Source organism: Rhinopithecus bieti, unplaced genomic scaffold (genome assembly GCF_001698545.2).
Source record: "Rhinopithecus bieti isolate Rb0 unplaced genomic scaffold, ASM169854v2 scaffold_1557, whole genome shotgun sequence".
NCBI classification, from domain to species: domain Eukaryota; kingdom Metazoa; phylum Chordata; class Mammalia; order Primates; family Cercopithecidae; genus Rhinopithecus; species Rhinopithecus bieti.
In genome coordinates this window covers 27,450-41,766 of record NW_016803512.1, presented here as the reverse complement: position 1 = coordinate 41,766, position 14,317 = coordinate 27,450, and the positions used below count along the sequence as shown (strand labels likewise).

Here is a 14,317-nt window from a genome sequence, read left to right as displayed (position 1 = left end):
TTTTTTTTTGAAACGGAGTCTCGCACTGTTACCCGAACTGGAGTGTAATGGTGCGATCTCAGCTAACTGCAACCTCTGCCTCCTGGGTTCAAGCAATTCTTCTGCCTTAGCCTCCCAAGTAGCTGGGATTACAGGCACCCGCCACCATGCCCAGCTAATTTTTGTGTGTGTGAATGTTTTTAGTAGAGATGGGGTTTCAACATAGTGAAGACTGGTCTCGAACTCCTGACCTCATGATCCACCCACCTCAGCCTCCCAAAGTGCTGGGATTAGAGGCGTGAGCCACCGCACCGGGCCAGAAGTGCGAACAATTGCTGTTCAAAATTAAAGCAAAGCCTGGAGTACGCTGTAGAAGGTGTCCTGTCCATATTCTGCATTTCTGCATGATGCTACACAGACAACCTCTGATAGCCATTCTATTGACACTGAAGTCATCATGAAATTGTTTCCTGCCTCGGCATTTAAACTGTTTAAACTGAGCAGTTAAAGGATTTTTGTGATTCTGTTGTCATTTGATATTCTTCTATTCTTCAATTCTCTCTTTAATTCTCTTGCACTCAGAAACTTGTTGGAACTCCCGGTTTCAACTACAACATGTAAAGAGCTTGGAAGTCATCACCCCTGTCCTTATAAGAAAAAAGCTAGTCAAGCTGAAAATCAGTGACTTTTATCTTTCCGAGAACTGAAGTCATGACTGTGAAATCTGGAGAGACGGGTGTATCCAGAGACAGAGGTCTGTTTACTTGGAGCCTACTGGAGCCATAAACTGGTCGGAAAACTAACAGGTAATTTTGATGAATTGCTGGAGGTTGAATATGGACTAAATTGAGAATGTGGAACTTCTCGGTCCATGGTCGTAATGGGTCCCGCATACCGCCACTGCCATTAGCTCCAGGAGTCCCAGCAGATTCACAAGGTGATGATCTGAGAAATATCCCCTGAGGGCTGTGGCAGAAGAAGGGGAATCATTGTGAAATACACCCAGAGTCTTCTCCATAAAAGCCTACACTCTAGGGAAAAGAGTTTGCCAGAGTCTTATGCTAGCTGGGGGAAGGACATTCCCCCACTCTCTCTATCCTTCCTATCTCACCTAAGGGAGAGGAAACTGTCAACATGGCTCAAGACTTTGAGGATTCCAGTAGATTGGAATCCTGCAACCAGGGGAGGGGAGGGAGGACAGGGCAAGGAGGTGAAGTTTTACCACTGGAGAACATTTGAGTAGGTCCAGCCCTTGGATACAGGAGTACTGACAGATTTTACTGGAAGATTATAGAATGTGCCCCGTCTGCCACCATCCCAACAGAGGCGCAGTGCAGCAGCGCTGGGTTATAGCAGACAGAGCCACAGACTGTCCCTGAGGGGGGACCATTTGGGGAAACTCCATCACAAGTGGAGACCAAAGCAAGGATACTAGAGGAATTTGAAGCCCCTGACACCTATGACTAGGTAATTTCTAACCAAACTAATATAAATAAAGCAGCTAATGAAAATGATTACACATCATGAACTTCTGGGACTTATCCAAGAAGTCCAATGTTTGTTCAACATGTGAAAATCAACCACACCACATTTAATAGAATGGGTAGGGGGTACATGTTTATCTTGATGCAGAAAAAGTATATCACAAAATTCAGCTAACTCCACTTACACCAAGGTTGGGATTTCAGCACTTCCTGTTTCACTGGAAGCTCAGTGAGGTCGAAAACAATTCAGAAATCATGGATGTTCATTGGTGCAAAAAAGACAACCTCTTTTTTTTTTCTGAGACGGAGTCTTGCTCTGTCAAACAGGCTGGAGTGCAGTGGCCTGATCTCGGCTCACTGCAAGCTCCGCCTCCCAGGTTCATGCCATTCTCCTGCCTCAGCCTCCTGAGTAGCTGGGACTACAGGTGCCTGCCACCATGCCCGTCTAGTTTTTTGTATTTTTAGTGAAGACAGGGTTTCACCGTGTTGGCCAGGATGGTCTGGATCTCCTGACCTCGTGATCCACCCACCTCAGCCTCCCAAAGTGCTGAGATTACAGGCGTGAGCCACTGCACCTCAGCCAAGACAACCTCCTATTTTGCAGTTGGGGACACAGGGCCCAGAATCCTTCCAAATCCTTGTGCAAGTTGAAGGCAGTCACAACCCCACCCGTATCCAATCAAACCCTGGGTTAGGTACCACCCTGAAGGGATTTGGCTGATGCCATCAAAGTCCCAAATCCTTAAGCTAATCAACAGGGAGTACATCTGGGGTGGACTGATTGAATCAGGAGGGTGAGATACAAGTTCTTTTTTGCAGGGGGAGACACTGGCACCCAGCGAGAGCAGAGGATGTGCCTGAGCTCACAGAGCAAGTGAAAGTGCTGAGACTCAGTCTCAGACTGTTTCATTGAAAAGCAAGGTCTTAGGCCGGATGTGGTGGCTCATGCCTGTAATCCCAGCACTTTGGGAGGCCGAGGCAGGCAGATCATGAGGTCAGGAGATCGAGACCATCCTGGCCAACATGGCAAAAGCCCATCTCTACTAAAAATACAGAAACTAGCCAGTATTGCTGGCGCATGCCTGTAATCCAGCTACTGGGGATGCTGAGAAAGGAGAATTGCTTGAACTCAGGAGGCAGAGGCTGCAATGAGCTGAGATTGCGCCACTGCACTCCAGCCTGGGCGACAGAGCGAGACTCCATCTCAAAAAAAAAAAAAGGAAAAAAAAAGAAAAAGAAAACCAAGGTCTTGATACCCAGCACCCACTGCAAGTCATGGCCTGTTTCTTGACTGGGGCTGGCTTCTGCCCTTTGGGCCTTGTGCTCCCCTCTGACGCAGCAATATCCACTGCCTGGAAACGTGCCTGTGGCCCCTCTGTCTCCACTCTCCAGTCTCATCCCCTGTGCCTGCCCCTCCTTCCATAAGGAGGTTAAGAGGGCATAAATTCTCTCTCTGCTCTCAACTTCTGTTTCCTGACACCTTGTTGTTATCCCTAAAATAGTATATTCTTTTGTCACTAAAACAATGACTCCTTATCTGCAAAAGCAACTCTTGTGGTTCTCATCCATAGCTCAGCAGACACTTCTGACATTTCTGTAGACATCCACGATTTCTGACTTGCTTCCCAAATCTCTTCTGTTGACAGCTATTTCTGCCCAGGAACCCTGATATCACTACATACCCATTTGTTGTAGTCCATTTGGGCTACTACAATGTAATTCCACAAACTGGCTATGCTATGAAAACAGAAAGATATTTCTCACATTGTGGAGGTTGGGAAGTCCAAGAGGAGGCTGTGGTAGACTCGGTGTCTGATGAGGGCCCACTTTCTGGCTCACAGAAGGCGCCTTCTAGCTCCTTCTTCGGGTGGTGAAGGGGGATGCAAGCTCTCTTTGGACTCCTGTAAGGATCCTAATCCTATGCATGAGGGCTCCACCCTCATGACTCAGCTAGTCTTCATCACCTCCCGAGGGCCTCATCCCCTCACACCATCATATTAGGCCGTGGGGTTTCAACACATGAATGTTGGGGCACACAAGCATTCAGATGTGACATGCTGAATTCTCAGTTACTTTTCTCCACTGACTTCATTCCTTCCAGATCCCCTCGAATTCCGAAACTGCGGCTGTGTGAATTATTTGGGATTGGTATTGAAACAACTGGTGATTTTCTTTTAAAGTTTTTTGGGGAATATATGTGATAGTTTACTACATTCATATAATTGGTAAAAATTAGATCAGTATAATTGGGATATCAATCACCTTAAATATTTGTCTTTTCTTTTTTTTTTTTTTTGAGACAGAGTTTTGCTCTGTCACCCAGGTTGGAGTGCAGTGGCGCGATCTCAGCTCACTGCAACCTCCGCTTCCCAGGTTCAAGTGATTCTCCTGCCTCAGCCTCCCGAGTAGCTGGGACTACAGGTGTGCACCACCACGCCCAACTAATTTTGTATTTTAGTAGAGATGGGGTTTCACCATGTTGGCCAGGATGGTCTCCATCTCTTGACCTCATGATCCACCTGCCTCGGCCTCCCAAAGTGCTGGAATTACAGGCATGAGCCACTGTGCCCAGCCAAATATTTGTCTTTTCTTTATGGTCAAGACTGTCAATTTACTCTCTCCTAGCTATTTTGAAATATACAATAGATTATTGTAAACTATGGTCACCCTACTGATCTATCAAACACTAGGTCTTGTTTCTTTATCGAACTGTATATTGGGACCCATTAATCAACCTCTCTTCTCTCATAATGTTGAAAATAGAAGCAGCTCTAAACCATGGTGAAATCCACTCCCTTTATAAGGCATATACTGGACCATTAGACTTGAAAATCGCAGGCTTTGCCCTAGAGAGGGGCCCTAGAAAGAATCCTGGGCTAGAATGGAGGACCAGTTCTCCTCAGGGTTTTCTCTCCTGTGTTCCAGCTCATGCTTGTGAAGGGAGTGACTTCTGTAAGCCCGGTGCACACTATGGGGCAGGTGAAGCACCCTGAGACGGGACCTTGCCTGTGGACGCCCTCTGCACACCTGTCCACAGGGCTTGCCATACAAGCGTGCTCAGGCCTAGCTCCTGCTACTCCTCAGCAACAGGTGGACAAAGCAGCAGCCCTGAGGACCTGTCCTGGCCTCTCCTGTTCTGAGTGGACATGGCCTCTCCCTCAAGGCTGAGATCCAGAGAGGAACATTATGTCCTGATGGAATCTGTTCTCTCAGGTGCTCTCTCCTACATCGTTGGCATGGGGATGGCTGGGCTCTCTCTGCACAGTGGAATCACCCTGTGTGTTTGTCTCCATGACTTCTCTCTTCTCTGACCTCTCAGCTACTATTTCAGACCCTCTTGACACCATTTAGGTGAAAATTGACATGGGCTGGGCACAGTGGCTTATGTCTGTAATCCCAGCACTTTAGGAGGCTGAGGCAGGCAGATCACGAAGTCAGGAGGTCCAGACCAGCCTGGCCAACATGGTGAAACCCCATCTCTACTAAAAAATACAAAAATTAGCTGGGTGTGGTCGCAGGCGCCTGTTATCCCAGCTACTTGGGAGGCTGAGGCAGAAGAATCGCTTGAACCCGGGAGGCGGAGGTTGCAGTGAACCGAGATGGTGCCACTGCACTCCAGTCTGAGCAACAGAGAGAGACTCCATCTTGAAAACAAACAAAAATTTCCTGGGTGTGGTGGCTCACGCCTGTATTCCCAGCCCTTTGGGAGGCTGAGGCAGGTGGATCATGAGGTCAGGAGTTCAAGACCAGCCTGGCCAATATGGTGAAAGCCCGTCTCTACTAAAAGTACAAAAATTAACCGGGTGTGGTGGCGTGCGCCTGTAGTCCCAGTTACTTGGGAGGCTGAGATTGAAAAATCACCTGAATCCAGGAGGCGGAGGTTGCAGTGAGCTGAGATCATTCCACTGCACTCCAGCCTGGGCGACAGAGCAAGACTCCATGTGAAAGAAAGAAGGAAAGAAAGAAAGGAAGGAAGGAGGGAGGGAGGGAAGGAAGAGAAAGAAAAGAAAAAGAAAGATTGCCATGTATTCTCTCCCAACATTTCTTTCAAACTCCCTTGTTGCATGACACTTAATCTCTCTTAGATCAATTTCCCTTTGTCATTAGGAAACCTGAAAAGACTCCATTTTGATTTGCAAATAAAAAACTTCCTTGGTACATCAGAAACTACTACTGGCTCACCCTGTCCTGTTTCTTTTCTTTCTTTCTTTCTTTTTTTATTATTATTAATCCAAGGAGGTTCTTTGCAATTTTTATTAGTTTAAAAAATATTTGGCCAGGTGCGTGGCGCACGCCTGTAATCTCAGGACTTTGGGAGGCCGAGGTGGGTGGATCACCTGAGGTTGGGAGTTTGAGACCAGCCTGACCAACATGGAGAAACCCCGTCTCTACTAAAAATACAAAATTAGTTGGGCATGGTGGTGCATGCCTGTAATCCCAGCTACTCGGGAGGCTGAGGTTGAACCCAGGAGGCGGAGGTTCCAGTGAGCCGAGAACGCACCATCACACTCCAGCATGGACAACAAGAGTGGAAACTCGGTCTCAAAAGTATATATTTTAATAATAAATACATGTCTATAAATATATAATACATAAATAGATATATTTATGTATTTAANGGGCATGGTGGTGCATGCCTGTAATCCCAGCTACTCGGGAGGCTGAGGTTGAACCCAGGAGGCGGAGGTTCCAGTGAGCCGAGAACGCACCATCACACTCCAGCATGGACAACAAGAGTGGAAACTCGGTCTCAAAAAGTATATATTTTTAATAATAAATACATGTCTATAAATATATAATACATAAATAGATATATTTATGTATTTAAATATATATATATATTTTTTTGAGATGGAGTTTCAGTCTTGTCACCCAGGCTGGAGTACAGTGGCGTGATCTTGTCTCATTGCAACCCCCACCTCCCAGGTTCAAGAGATTCTCCTACCTCAGCCTCCCAAGTAGCTGGTGTTACCTGCATGTACCACCACACTAATTAAAAAAATATATATATATTTTTAAATTAATCCAGGGAAGCCTGTCCAGTGTCTGACCCGTGCAGATCTTCCTTCACACAGACACACCCCATTACCTTACACTTCCATTACTTTCAGTCACTCCCCCAGTATTCTACCCTGTTGCCCTTCTAGTTTCCAAAAATCCAGCCAAAATTCATCAGATATTAATTTTTTACACTGAAACATTGAAACAGTATCCCCTAAATTAGATGATTTTCCCAAATGTTTAAAACTGAACACCTGGCTGGGCATAGTGGCTCACGCCTGTAATCCCAGCACTTTGGGAGGCCGAGGCAGGTGGATCATGAGGTCAGGAGATCAAGACCATCCTGGCTAACACAGTGAAACCCCATCTCTACTTAAAAAAATACAAAAGAATTAGCCAGGCGTGATGGTGGGCACCTGCAGTCCCAGTTACTTGGGAGGCTGAGGTGGGAGAATGGTGTGAACCTGGAAGGCGGAGCTTGCAGTGATCATGCTACTGCACTCCAGCCTGGGCGACAGAGCAAGATTCTGTCTCAAAAAAAAAAAAAAAAAAAAAAAAAACCAAACAAAAAACTGAACACCCATGTTTCCTCACCCTTGAAAAGACAAGCAGCCCTGAAAATGTGTGAAAACCATTTCTTTTAAATTCATCCCCTCCTGTCTAATAAATCTCAAAGCTCAAGAAGTCTTTTCTAAATCAGGTCCCAATCTCCTGCCCTAGGCCCCAGAGCTTCTGTGGCACTTCCATCTGTTGTCAGAAATAAAAAGGTCCCTGGCCTTCGGAGCCTCTTCAAGCTCAGCCTCTCAGCCCGGATTGTGCGTCAGACCCACCTGGGACCCTCTGAGCTCCTGGTCCTCAGGATCAACCTGGATGGCCACACTGGAATCTCTGAGAAGGGACTCTCAGGGTGGTCACACCCTCTCTTTGGAGTGCTAGCCTGCAGCCTGGGCAGTTCTAATCTAATCTCCCACCTCCCAGGGGCCCAGTGAGGTGGGGCAGGACCAAGGTGGCCCCTGGACTCAGTGTAGTTCATGGCAAAGCCCATGACACTCCTTTAAGGCAAAGAGCTCATGCCTGACTCGTGTTAGAATCACCAGAGGACTTTTCACCACACAGTGACCAGCCCAGGATAACTGAATTTGTATGACTGGAATTGGCCTTTGAGAAAGCCTTCCAGCCGATTCCATTGTAGAGTCAGGGCTGGGAAGCTGTCCTATCACGGGATTCACCTGTAGACAAGATCCACAATTTCACTGAATGCATATAGACCAGTGGGAGAGCTAGACTTGACCAGGGAGTTGTGTTGAAATGTACTGTGTCCAAGTTGAGGACAGCATGGTGAGGCAGCGCCTGTGAGGAGTGCCAGGGTTGGAGAAGGCCTCCATGCCCAGGGCGACGGGGGCCTGCAGGAGGAGCGGGCCTGCTGGGTGACTGGTGATGGGAGCAGAGCAACAAGCAGAAGCAGCAAAGTCCCCAAGGCCACACAGTGCCCAGTGTGTTCAGGAAATGGGAGAAGCCTGGAGCCCAGACAAACAGAGAAAATCAGCTTGATCTGAAGCTGCCCCACGGCCATGGAATGAAGAATGTCTGCCCCGAAAAGTCACAGAAACAGGCTTGGGTGCATACCGAGGACAAGATAAGCAGGGTCCCCATTAGAATGCAACAGCTGTGGCCCGTGGAAGGAACCTTGACGCCTGCACTATTTTAATTTCAGCATGAATAAAAAGTCAGTTAATGGTACTTATTTAGAAAATAGGGTATCAGGCCAGTTGCGATGGCTCATGCCTGTAATTCCAGCATTTTGGGAGGCCAAGGTGGGTGGATCACCTGAGGCCAGGAGTTCAAGACCAGTCTGGCCAACATGGTGAAAACCTTCTCTACTAGAAACACAAGATAAGCCCGGTGTGGAGGCACACGACTGTAATCCCAGCTACTTGGGAGGCTGAGGCAGGAGAATTGCTTGAAGCCAGGAGGCAGAGGTTGCAGTGAGCTGAGACTGCACCACTGTACTCCAGCTTGGGTGAGAGAGTGAGACTCTATCAGAAAAAAAAAAAGAAGAAGGAATGAAAATCGGCTATCAATCATTTCTGATTGAGAAGAAGCTGTCATTGGGAATAAAGAATTCAGGAATTATTTCTGCACTTCTGTTTTTGAAACAGCCTGGATGCAGTTGCTATTTATACCAAGGCAGAAACCCTGAAGATGAGTTGAATGGGAGGTGATGCTGGGGGTGAATGTGCTGAGTGGAGGCTCCTGCTAGATGTAGAGCTGAGATGCCTACAGTTTCTATTTGCCTCCAACAAGACAGAAGGCTCAAGCCTGGGTAAGAAGACGATGTTCATTAACATTTGGGGGAGAGGGAGGAATAACTTGGTCAGATTTTTGTCTCAGATGGTCCCTGAGGCAGAGTGGGGGTGTATCGGACAGGCCCGAAGTGGGAAGCACAGAGAACAGTTTCCTGGCCATATGGGCATCCGGAAACGGAGGCCTGAAATGTCTGTGGAAATGAAGAGAATGTGATATTTTTAGACAACGTGGAAGGAAGCAAAGATTAGTCTTAAGCCAATATATATGGAGTTTGTTCTGACTTAACAGGCTACCACTAGGCTGAGCATGGTGGCTCACACCTGCAATCTCAGCACTTTGGGAGGCCGAGGCAGGAGGATTGCTTGAAATGAAGAGTTCGCAACCAGCCTGAGCAACGTAGTGAGACCCCATCTCCACAAAAAAAAAAAAAAAAAAAGCCAAGCGTGGTGGCACAAGCACCTGTAGTAATCCTAGCTACTTGAGAGACTGAGGCAGTAGGATCACTTCAGCCCAGGAGTTTGAGGCTGCAGTGAGCTATGATCATGCCACTGCACTTCAGACTGGGCAGCAGAGCAAGACCCTGCCTCTAAAAATAAAACATGGGTAGAAATAAAGTACCAATCACTGTAAAGCCCCCTTTCCTGTCTTCTCAGACGCTATCATGAGCTAAAAGCCATGAATCAGGATTGTGTCGAGTAGAGTGGCATCAATCCCAAGAGTTAAGATTTATTCTGAGGAGCATCCCTAACCCTGGACTGCATCTGAGATTCTGAAGCCAAAAAACAACCTAGGAATTGTTTCCCTCCCATGCTGGGTACTCAGCACCCTCCTTCTCGGTCCCCACCATCAATCATTTAACCACCCTCCAATATCCCTCTCTGCTTCCTCACTTCTGTATATGCAAATCTCAAGTCTGTCCTCTTGTAAGGAGAAAACTCTGTGTGCCTCTCTCCTCCCTACCCTAAACTCCTTTTCAATCTAAGCTTCTCAGAGAGGGTCCCACATCCACAACTGCCATCCATGACCATTCATTCACCCTCACCCAGCTGAAGCCCAGTCTCTTCCCCGAATCCTCACATCACAGTTAATCCTCAGAGGCCAAACCCTAAGGACGTCGCTGACCATCAGCGCCAGCTGAGGGGGAAGGGGTGATCTGTGGGAATGTAACAACCCATCCCTTTGCGTTGGAGATGCTGGGCCCAGAGACCCTCAGAACCCCTGCCGGGTTGATCTCCAATCTCCCTGTCGCAGTTATTCAATCATATTCTAGTCTGGATGAAGGGATTTTGCAGATGTGATTAAAGTACTAAATTAGTTTATCTTTAGTTAATCCAAAGTCTCAAGGTTGGGTGGGTCTAACCCAATCACATTTAAGATATTTAAACACGGTCGATGAGCACTGGCTTCAGAGACCTCCAGAAGCCGAGTGCAGCAGACACGTTTCCACACTCCGGTTTCCCCCGATTCTCCTAGGTTCCGTTAGCGGAGACTAAGTACCAGGTTCCGCCAACCCAGGAACAGAGCAGGCCCTGCAGGCACAGCGAGAGGACAGACTCCCGGGAGAGAACGCAGGAGGAAAAAGGGAGGTAACGTTAAGGGAGCCCGATTCCTGTTTCGTGGGAGGATGGCTGGGGTTGTCTTTCATTTCATCTCACAAGAATTTTTGCAGCCATTGAAATGTATGCTGTTCCTTTTTATTTATTTATTTTTTGAGACGGAGTCTCGCTCTGTCACCCAGGCTGGAGTGCAGTGGCGCGATCTCAGCTCACTGCAACCTCTGCCTCCCAGGTCCAAGCCATTCTCATGCCTCAGTCTCCCCAGCAGCTGGGACTACAGGCGCCGCCACCAAACCCGGCTAGTTTTTTTTGTATTTTCAGTAGAGACAGGGTTTCAACGTGTGTTAGCCAGGATGGTCTGGATCTCCTAACATGATCCACCCGCCTCGGCCTCCCAAAGTGCTGGGATTCCAGGCATGAGCCGTCTTACCCTCTCAGGTGCCCGCTTCCTCTGTATGCTCAGCCACAGGCATTCTCTAGTAGCTATTTTGAAGTCTAGCTCCACTAATTCCACCGTCTGTGTCATTTCTTGGTCTCTTGATGGATTTTCTACCAGTGGTGAATTGTGTTGCTCTGTTTTGTTGTATGCCGGGCCATTTAAGGTAGGAGGCCAGCCCTGTGCATTTTACGTGATTAGGTGCCAAATACTTCGCGTTCCTTTAACTAATGTTGGGCTTTTCGTTGTCATGCAGTTAAATTATTTGGAATTAGACTGATGCTTTGGGGGATCGTTTCAAGTCTTTGTTAGTTGGTATGGGAAGAAACTTCAGTCTGTGGGTAATTTGACCCACTGCTGGGGCCCTACTCTCCTAGCACTCTCTTCAAAGGCCCTCGGACTAGGCAGACTTTTTACTCCAGCTGTGGAGACTCAGATTCTTCACCGCCCAGAGCGACCCCAGGAATTTTTCAGCCTGGTCCTTTCTCGCGGTGCTTTCCCAGCCCAGGCAGTTTTGTCTCATTCATGCTCTGATCTCTGCTTGGACAGGGGACTTCCCAGTAGATCCACAGAGCTCTCTCTCTTCCCTCTCTCCACCCTCTCCCCAGTACTGCTTCTGCGTCCTATACTTGCCACACTGAGGTCCAGCAGACTCTCCCTAAGTTCTCAGCTCAGGAGAACACACGCTCTGCTTGATTTCCCTCTCCCTGCTCTCCAGCCTGGAAACTCGATGCAGGTTTGAGCTGGGTACTTATAGGAGCCCCAACTCTTGTTTCCTGCCTTCACTCCACTGTCCCATGCGCCCGTGTCCAGGGTCTAAAACCACTGGGTTCATGTTGTTCGTCTGGCAGTTTACTTTTTAAATACAAGGGGACCCAGTCGCAGTGGCTCACGCCTGTAATCCCAGCACTTTGGGAGGCCAAGACAGGCGGATCACTTGAGGTCAGGGGTTTGAGACCAGCCTAACATGGTGAAACCCCATCTCTACTAAAAAAATACAAAACATTAGCCAGGTGTGGTGGTGCATGCCTGCAATCCCAGCTACTTGGGAGGCTGAAACAGGAGAATCACTTGAACCCAGGAGGCAGAAGTTGCAGTGAGCTGAGATTACGCCACTGCACTCCCTCCTGGTGACAGAGCAAGACTCTGTCTCAAAAAAAAAAGAAAAGAAAAATAAGATATTCCAATATGTAAATATTTATCTTTTATTATTATTATTATTATTATTATTATTAGAAAGTAACACTTCCCACTGAAACTACCAGAAACATCCAGAAAATGAAGCAGAAAAATGCAGCCCAGGGATCAGAAAAGGCCTCAGGTATGGTGTCCTCAGAGTCTTATATGTAGTAGAGAAAATTTTCCAGCCCACCTCCGTCTTCTCGAGTCTGATATGCTCATCCCAGCCCCAAGAGGGGGCATCTCAGGGGATTCCAGAGCTGCCTCAGCATCCCCCAAGCTCCCTGCCCACAGCTCAGGTGACAGTAAGAGGCCCCACAGGGGTGGGATGTGAGTCCCACATCAGAGGAGCGCTCCCAGGCAGCAAATATGCCATCACACCCTGTCAGTATCCCCTGAGACATTTTAAGGAAGTTGAGCAAGACCCAGGCTCTCAGGTGCCTCCTTGCCTGTCCCAGTGACCGGATGTGTCAGGCATCAGGACTCAGGCAGATACTGAATCTCTCACTTCTATTATCTCCCATAACTGAATAAAGTTAAGTTCGGACCTGTCCGTGTAGAGGCAGCATCCTGCATGTGTGCAGGTGAGTTATGCCAAAGTACATCCATATTCCTCTTTCCTTCCAGTCCGGTCAATTAAACCTTGGAGTGACCAGGAAATCCAGAGTTTCCTGCAAGAATGGGAATTTCTTGAACGTGAAGTGTACAGGGTGAAGAAGAAGTATCACGTAGTATCAAAAACAATTGCCCAGCGTCTCAAGCAGAGAGGTATGAAGAAGAGCTGGCAGGAATGTCTCCAGATGCTAATAAGCTTGCAGGACTTATACTTCACTATTCAGGAGGCCAACCAGAGACCAAGGTGCCTACCCTTGCCGTGTCCTTATGGCGAGGCCCTGCACAGGATTCTGGGATACAGATGGAAAATCAGCGTCTTCTCAGGTTTGTGTGTTTTGTATTCATCTCCATAGTCCCTTAGTGACTGCCATTGGCTTCCCCCACCCCACCCCCACCATCCTTGTGCCCTGAGTAGAGCAGAGAATGACGAGACAGGCCCCTGCCCAGAGTCCCTTGGCACACAGCACAGGGGACTTGCTGCTCTGATGGGCTGCCTGCCTCTATTTATCCTTTTTGTTCTTCCCCAGAGTAATAATTCTGAGGACTTTGTTCAGGGACTTGTCCAGAATGGACATGGCCCCGGGGCTGGGTGAGGTCACAGGCAAGGATTCAAGTACAGGGTGGGTGACGCCCTCACGAGCCCTCCATGTGTCTTCTCTCTCTCAGGTCCTCCCTGTGCAGATGCGGTTGACCTTGCACCTCCCGAGCACCAGCCCCAGGCCTGTGGCGTTCCCATAGCCGTTCAGGAGCCGACGTGGGCCCCGACACCTGTGATATATGTGGAAAATCCTCCAGTACCCGAATGGGAGCCCTGGAACACGAATGGTCATGCTCCATATATGTATCCTGCTTTTCCCCTAGCATCCGCCCCAGGCCCCCTACCACAGTGGGCCATCTCTACTGACTAATCCAGATCTTGAAGACAATTAGAATCTGGATCCTGATTCTTCAGAAAGACTGAAAAGTAGCACAATCTGTGTGTGTTAGCGCATGACTCCTTCCTCTCCTCACCTGGTGCAATGAGAATAAATGTGAAATAAATGAACGACCGTGACCTCATCCCTTTCTGGCTTGTGCTTGTGGCTTGGGTTGAACCTCCAATTGTAGAGAGACCACGGGACAGGGAGGGGGCTCAGCCCCCCGGTGACCTGGGACCCGTCCTTTCATTCCTGCATCATGCTTCCTGCATGGAAGCCCCTTTGTAGTAAGGGACAACTTTTACCCCAGAGGTAATTGCTCAATCCTGCCTTCATTTCCTGGCTGTGTGACCACAGAAACTTTTTTTTTTTTTTGAAATGGAGTCTCACTTTGTCGCCCAGGCTGGAGTGCAGTGGTGTAATCTCCGCTTACTGCAACCTCCACCTCCTGGATTCAAGCAATTCGCTGCCTCAGCCTCCCGAGTAGCCGGGATTACAGGCGCTCGCCACCATGCCCAGCTAATTTTTGTATTTTTAGTAGAAACGGAGTTTCACCATCTTGGCCAGGCTGCTCTTGAACTCCTGACCTCAGGTGATCCACTCCCCTTGGCCTCCCAAAATGCTGGGATTACAGGCGTGAGCCACTGCGCCCAATCAGAACTTTTATTTCATGTTTCTGAGCCCCCAGATCCTCATATTAAAATTGAAGCTGATATCTTACTTCAGGAGATAGTTTTTGGATAAAAACACATACTTGGCATAATCACTCTGTGTTACGTTCATTTTCCCACATTTCTTGGTGGTCTCATTGAGAAGTGAAGCCAGCTGGCTTCTGGGTGGGGT

The 14,317-nt window shown here is 48.2% G+C and overlaps 1 protein-coding gene across 1 annotated transcript; it reads left to right on the top strand.

Moving 5' to 3' along the window:
* Positions 1–523: 523 nt before the first annotated feature.
* Positions 524–13,615, top strand: MSANTD5 (Myb/SANT DNA binding domain containing 5). Its single transcript, XM_017887922.1, has 5 exons — positions 524–785; positions 10,245–10,357; positions 12,000–12,084; positions 12,570–12,881; positions 13,224–13,615. The coding sequence occupies exons 3-5, from the start codon at positions 12,042–12,044 to the stop codon at positions 13,463–13,465; spliced, it is 597 nt and encodes a 198-aa protein (XP_017743411.1). The 5' UTR covers positions 524–785; positions 10,245–10,357; positions 12,000–12,041; the 3' UTR covers positions 13,466–13,615.
* The last annotated feature ends 702 nt before the right edge of the window (positions 13,616–14,317 follow it).

Coding starts and splice junctions, on each gene's coding strand:
- MSANTD5 (XM_017887922.1), top strand. CDS start 12,042: ATGAAGCAGAAAAATGCAGCCCAGGGATCAGAAAAGGCCTCAG. Junction 12,085..12,569: donor GGGATCAGAAAAGGCCTCAG/GTATGGTGTCCT, acceptor CTTTCCTTCCAG/TCCGGTCAATTAAACCTTGG. Junction 12,882..13,223: donor GAAAATCAGCGTCTTCTCAG/GTTTGTGTGTTT, acceptor TCTCTCTCTCAG/GTCCTCCCTGTGCAGATGCG.